The sequence below is a fragment of the Oryzias latipes genome, chromosome 9 (genome assembly GCF_002234675.1).
Source record: "Oryzias latipes chromosome 9, ASM223467v1".
Classification (NCBI taxonomy): domain Eukaryota; kingdom Metazoa; phylum Chordata; class Actinopteri; order Beloniformes; family Adrianichthyidae; genus Oryzias; species Oryzias latipes.
In genome coordinates, this window is record NC_019867.2 from 6,909,555 (window position 1) to 6,915,781 (window position 6,227).

The window sequence follows — 6,227 nt, forward strand, 5'->3', positions numbered from 1 at the left end:
TGCGTTTGGGTAATGTGATTTCACATCTGTTACTGCAGCCCAGGACAGAGTAGTCTGCACAGGCCTGGATCTAGAGGGCTGAGCGGTGCGTATAGAGCTAGAGCTAGAGCTCCCAGATCAACTACCCTGGATGGGTGGAGTGGGAGCCTGCATCCAGCAGTTTCATCCACTGTCCTGCACTATCTTGTAAATGCATATCTTGCAATGGGGGTGGGGCCCCTGTCTTCCTTCTGGAGGAAATAAATAACATAAAAAATGATTGACTGCTGCTTGAATGGGTAATGTAGAGGTAAATACATGTGACAAAGAAGCATCGGACTCTAGTTATAAAGAGGAAACAATCAATGGGAAAAATACCCCTGAAAACTGTGACATTAATCAATGTTTCCTCCTTTTTTTCCTCAGATTGTACCCAGTGATTTATAAAAATCTGTCAAAAGAAAAAGGCTGATCAGCTGTTTCCTGCCAAGAAATGACTAACATCACAAACACTGATGTCTTTTCTTTTTTATTGCATCACAAGTCATTTATCTTTATTTTAAACAATTTCTTAACAATGTTTTGGAATTGAAAACAACTAATTTGGGGTTTTCTATTTTTCTTTTGTAGCATTTCAGCTGTTGAATCTTACTGATTAAAAGAAAAAAAACACTACTCTCTTTTTTATATATTAAGAAGTTTATGTCAACTGTCCGTAAATAGGAAGAAATGTAAAAGTAAAATATTTGTACTTGTTTTTGTTTTGGCTAATTTTCCACTCTAAATTACTCCAAGCAATTTTGTGTTAATGGAAAAAGTGAAAACCAACTGTTTAATGTGAGAAAAGTAATATAGTTTTGTTAATTATGATTAATCTTTGTTTAACCTCACTGCATTGTTACAGAAACTTCAATTATAAGTTTACAGGCAGTGGGACAGCTTATGGTAATGCCATATCTCATCAATTACCATTCCATGACCACAAATTGGCCTCAGCGCTGGCAACGAGATGAGGTTAACACGCTGATTAATTTGAGCTGCTGTGATTTCAGGCTCAAGTTGACACTTATACTCTTTGACACAGACAGTGAGGTCCGCTCACTTTCAGAGAGAAAAAGAGGTATTTACCTCGCTCGGGACTGCTTAGAAGCTCGCAGGCAGTACATCTCTCATCAGGATTAATTGAAATCAAACCAAGACATGATGATAATAATAATAATCAAAATTCACAAAAAGTCACACTGATTTCTTATTGTGGAACCAATTAAGATAAATGTCAAATGATCAAAGAGGTGCAAAAGTTAAGCAGATTTAGAGCATTTATCTGTCTGTGAATGTATTATGACAATACTCATAGTCGGCTTTGATTAGAAATTATAAATAATGAATGCAGGTCAGGAAGATCATTACAACTTTAAAGGTGATTTACTTTTCTAGGCATGAAAAACACACCAGATATGATAATGAGGCTTGTTTTCATGGATATTGTAAAAGCCAGTTTGTAAGTGTAATTGCAGCATGCGTTCAGGTAAATGTCGTTCTTTTATCCTATTAATGAGTTCAAATAAAAAAGTGTATTCACATTTGATTCATTAAAAAGCAAATTAAGTGAGTTATTATTTTTTCTACTAGGAAAATTTACAAACATATATTTAATAAATAAAGTAAAGAGAAACAAAATTTCACAAAAAAAAGTGTATTTTTGCATTCCTTTCTTTGGTTTTTCAAATTTCTTAGAGGTGTCATTTTGCCTGCTTCAAAGTAATCCATCTGAATATTTGGGAGTATTGAATACTTCTCCAGTATAATCCACTTTGGTAAATTTCACTGACAGGTTCTTATAGCCACTATAAGCCAAGTCTGCCTACTGGACTCATGCTCATCCAATCTTCTTGCTTCTGACCGTCATGGTCAAAAGCAGGAACTGTCATATCAACGCTTTGACATCTTTACCACGGCTGTCTGTCAACTTCCAGCCTCCATGAGGCCTTTGACCCAGGATTAGTCCCTTGTCTTGTCTTTAAGTGCAGCATCTAGTGGGATTAGTCCAGATTAAGACTGGTCTAAAAATCCTTTAAAAAAAATACTATATTATAGAGAATTGTTTAAATGACTCGCACATTCTTTCTGTTTGGCATTCTTGAAAAGTACTTTTATTCTTGTGTTCATTTTTAAATTGGTACAAACCCGTGAATGTGGCGCATGAAAGATCAAACATTTAGGAAATATGTCAAGTAATAGCACATACAATAAGTTAAAACATGTCACAAAAAAGACCAGCGTGTACAGCAAGAATGTTTCATCTACACAAAACATCCTAAAAACAGAGTAGGCCTACTGAGAGATATATATTTTTTAATTTTCTTTCGTTACTTTGAGATTTTTTTTAGATTTTTTTTAGATTTTCTTTTGCTCTTGTCCTCCTACAAAATCAGCCGCTCCATCAGGGAGTGCCTCTTCTCTTTTGATGATTAAATCCACGTGCACTGCGCATGCCCAGACCCGGATTAAAAGGCTCACTGAGAGTGGCGGATTGGTACCAAATGGCAGCCTATGCCCAATATTATTATTAACCATTTGACATAACACTAACGTCACTTGAACACAATAATGTGTGCAATGACACACTGATGAAAACAAGTACGATTGTTTGGCTCTCAGTAATTTGGCCTTTATTCTAGAGATGATTGCAGTAGTATTTAGCATCAATGAGTGATCAATTCCTGTCAAATTAACGCGACAAACTCGGTTTTCTTCATTTGTCCAAAGGTGGTGTCCGGTTATGTTTTTCTACTGAGTCACATTTGTCTCCGTGTTTTTGCCGCGTTTCAGGCTTCAATTTGTGGTTTTTCATCTAAACAGCAGGAGTGGAAACAGAAAGAAGAGTCACTAAGTGAAACTCATGGACACTGTGTGCTCCAGCGCTTTGCGCCTCAAAGACGCGATGCTTGTCCCTCTCCACATGTCACTGTCCGGGGAGCTACACAGCTGCGGGGAGCCTGATACGTTCGTGGGACCGGACAGAGAGGCCGACATCCCCGGGAAAGGCGACTGGTAGAGGTGAGACTGCAGCCCCGAACCGTTGGAGGACAGCCCGTTTGACAGACCCATTGAGTTCGGCGGGGGGCCCGGACCCAGACTGCACTGTGACAGCGACTGCGCCATGCTGGGCTGGCGGCCCAGGGCCGGCGGGAGCTGAAGCTGGGAGACCCCCGGCATCCCCGTTGCCCAGCGCGAGTCGTTGGCGTGGAACGAGCAGAGGCTGTTCTCCATGGCGGCCGCGGCGGAGAACTGTGGCAGGCCCGGGGTCGGGAGCAGCGTGCCCGGTGCGCGGAAGACGTTGGTTGTCTTCTTCCTCTTCTTCCATTTGGCGCGTCTGTTCTGAAACCAAACCTGGGGAGGAAGACAGCGGATAACGGTCAGAGAAAGACGGCATTTCTGAGACAACAAATATATTTGTATTTAACTTTTACACCCTGGACACTGTGCCATCCCTGAAGGATCCTTTTTACCATTATAAATATATGTTAAAAACATTTTGGCAATATAAAATATAAAAAGTGAAAAAAACTCGCCATAACAGCCAATTGCTTTACTGAATTTAAAATAAATAAAACAATAAGGGGACATTTTCTTATTATGCCAATGGCTGCGTCAAGGTGTTTTTTTATCTTCAAAGGGCTTATTTTTACCACTGAAAATGATCACAAATACCGTTTAGCTTTAATTACAGACATTGTAAGCGTGAAGATATATTATGCTAGTCTTCCACCGACTCGCAGAGACGAAGTGCCAAAAGCGCGCAAAGGGTTTTTATAAAGATTTCATCATCTTCCGCTGTGATTAATGCGCGCGCCAGGCCGCGAGTCGATGCCACCGTATTAAAAAGTGAAATCTCGCTCTCATTCCGCTCAGCCAGCCGTGAAACGTCGCCCAAAGCCATTACACTCGAGGGGGAAAGAAAATGCAATTTCTCATTCCATTAAAAAAAAGTACAATACATTCTGGAGTCCTATTAAGACGTCGCTGATGGAGCATTTTAAAGTAGAGGCTGTGAGGGAATGCGCGCCCTCCAAGGTTGCACCTTCATGTTTACTAACAGAGCAAAAGCGCGCGCATCTTCTGTGGCGTTTGGAATAAAAGAAATACTATTAAAGTGACGGATTATTATTCTGCTTTTAATGCTTTCAATTTGACAATTTGCATGAATTTCACATCATTGTTTAATAAGCCGGTAACTATTATAAATAAAACTGAAAATAGTGTTTGGATTATTATTGCATGGCACTCGTTGTTCATATAAACAATAATCTACGTAAAAATGTTGTATAATTTTTACTATTAAGGTTATAAAAAGGTTATAATTTAAAGATACATATTTATGAATTAAAAAGTACTTTGATGGATTATTGTTTTCTTTTCAAATTAAAAATGATATATAATAGGTTAAAAACGCACATATATTTTTGCAACTGCAATAAATTATTTGTCTAGATAGATAGATAGATAGATAGATAGATAGATAGATAGATAGATAGATAGATAGATAGATAGATAGATAGATAGATAGATAGATAGATAGATAGATAGATAGATAGATAGATAGATAGATAGATAGATAGATAGATAGATAGATAGATAGATAGATAGATTGAGCTCCAAACTAGTTCTACTTCTTCAGCTTCAGCAGATAACTTTGAACAAAAAAAATAAGTTGCTCAGATATGAAATATTGCATTTGACCAAAAACTCAAATATTGCAGAAAATAAAAATAAAAAATAGAGTTACTGTTTTGCATTTTTATTTTCTAAAGCTTCAATTATTGTTAATGATGTTTATACTTTTATGATTTATTACAAGGTCTTGGGAAATGTAATCACATTTGTTTCCTATTTTTATTTTAGCTGCAAAATTACGTACGAAAGATCCATCGAATTTGCGCTGCGCCTCATCCTTTTTTTATGTGATGGAATATTTGTGCTCACAGTGTTTTCAATTCAAAATTCCAGCCACACCCAAACACAACATCAAGCAGATTTTAGAATCGTCCGCATCTGTCAGGTGTTTACCTGAACTCTGGACTCGGTGAGCCCGATCCTCAGAGCCAGTTCCTCCCTCATGAAGATATCGGGGTAGTGGGTTTTGGCGAAGCTGCGCTCCAGCTCGTTAAGCTGCGCCGGCGTGAAACGCGTCCTGTGCCGCTTCTGTTTCTGCTGACTGGCGGTTTGACTGGTGTTCTGCTGCGGCTGCTGCTGCTTCTCCTGCTCCTTCCCGTTCACCGACATGCCGGTGGAGTTGGATCCCACTGTAGTGATGTCTTCCCCCGGCAGGAGAGTGGTTCCTTCCACAGAGTCTGAGCCGGGGGCCATGTCTCCTGGATGCCCCTGATCAGCCACTCCACCTCCAAGCCGACATTTCAGAGCATCTCTATGTCCGAGTAGCTCTGCAGCATCCTTCATCCCTGCAGGTGAAAAGGGAGATCTGAGCAAAGGCAACTTTTACGCTGAGAATAGCTTCAAATATAATGAAGAACAAATACATTCACAACAATTTTACATAATATTTGCTGTCAGATTAGATAAATTAGACAGAACTAAACACAATTAACTGCACATTCCAAAAGTTGAACAAAAAGTAGAAATCTTACACTGGAGAGTAGGGCCAGAGTTTATTGATGATAACTCACCGAGCCGAGCATCCAGGAGGTCGGCGTGAGAAAGCATCGCGTACCGCTCCAGGGCGAAAAGTGCTCCAAAAAATCCCTACAACTTTGGGGCAATTTACAAAAGTATATATCGTCTAAATGAACCAAAATTCGGTTTGTGGTTAAAAAAGGAGGTCCCTTGCATTATAATGTCCTTTAGAGCGACGGGGAGGCGCTTAGTGGTTGAAGGAGCCCGTGCGCTTCCTAGGAAGAGAGCCAATCAGAGCACGAGTTTAAAAATGTCAGAGGCTGACTCTCACCCTCTATTTTTTTTCTTTTTTAAGCGATCACATGCGCGCGCACAAACCCAAACGCGCACAGAAACCTACAATTCAATCCTCTGCCATTCCGTCCTCTGATTTATTGGCTTTTCATGCTCAAATTATTTCAAGTTAAACATCTTAATATGTTTGTTTAATCTCATATAAAGCCTGCACTGAGACAGCATGTATTGCAGGATGGAAGACATCCATGAGGGGGACTGTTCTGTTATTGTTGTTAAATAATAACTCCTTTCCCTTTATACAGAAGTTAAAAATAAGA

At 39.4% G+C, this 6,227-nt stretch overlaps 1 protein-coding gene across 2 annotated transcripts; it reads right to left on the minus strand.

The window, feature by feature from the left end:
* Positions 1 to 2,330: 2,330 nt before the first annotated feature.
* LOC101157220 (homeobox protein orthopedia B) lies at positions 2,331 to 5,862 on the minus strand. 2 transcript variants are annotated; one of them, XM_004072196.4, is made up of 3 exons: positions 5,628 to 5,862; positions 5,050 to 5,441; positions 2,331 to 3,372 (listed from the first exon to the last, which is right to left on the minus strand). In XM_004072196.4, the coding sequence occupies exons 1-3, from the start codon at positions 5,701 to 5,703 to the stop codon at positions 2,869 to 2,871; spliced, it is 972 nt and encodes a 323-aa protein (XP_004072244.1). In that variant the 5' UTR covers positions 5,704 to 5,862; the 3' UTR covers positions 2,331 to 2,868. The 2 variants fall into 2 exon arrangements, with proteins under 2 accessions (XP_004072244.1, XP_004072243.1); XM_004072195.4 differs by having other exon boundaries at positions 5,667 to 5,856.
* Between the last annotated feature and the right edge of the window lie 365 nt (positions 5,863 to 6,227).

What these genes read in the sequence shown, in the direction of transcription:
- LOC101157220 (XM_004072196.4), bottom strand. Translation starts at nt 5,703, where the DNA reads ATGCTTTCTCACGCCGACCTCCTGGATGCTCGGCTCGGTGAGTTATCA. An exon ending in CTCTGGCCCTACTCTCCAGT is followed by an intron (nt 5,442 to 5,627) that starts GTAAGATTTCTA and finishes TTTCACCTGCAG; the next exon opens with GGATGAAGGATGCTGCAGAG. An exon ending in TCACCGAGTCCAGAGTTCAG is followed by an intron (nt 3,373 to 5,049) that starts GTAAACACCTGA and finishes CTTCCTCCCCAG; the next exon opens with GTTTGGTTTCAGAACAGACG.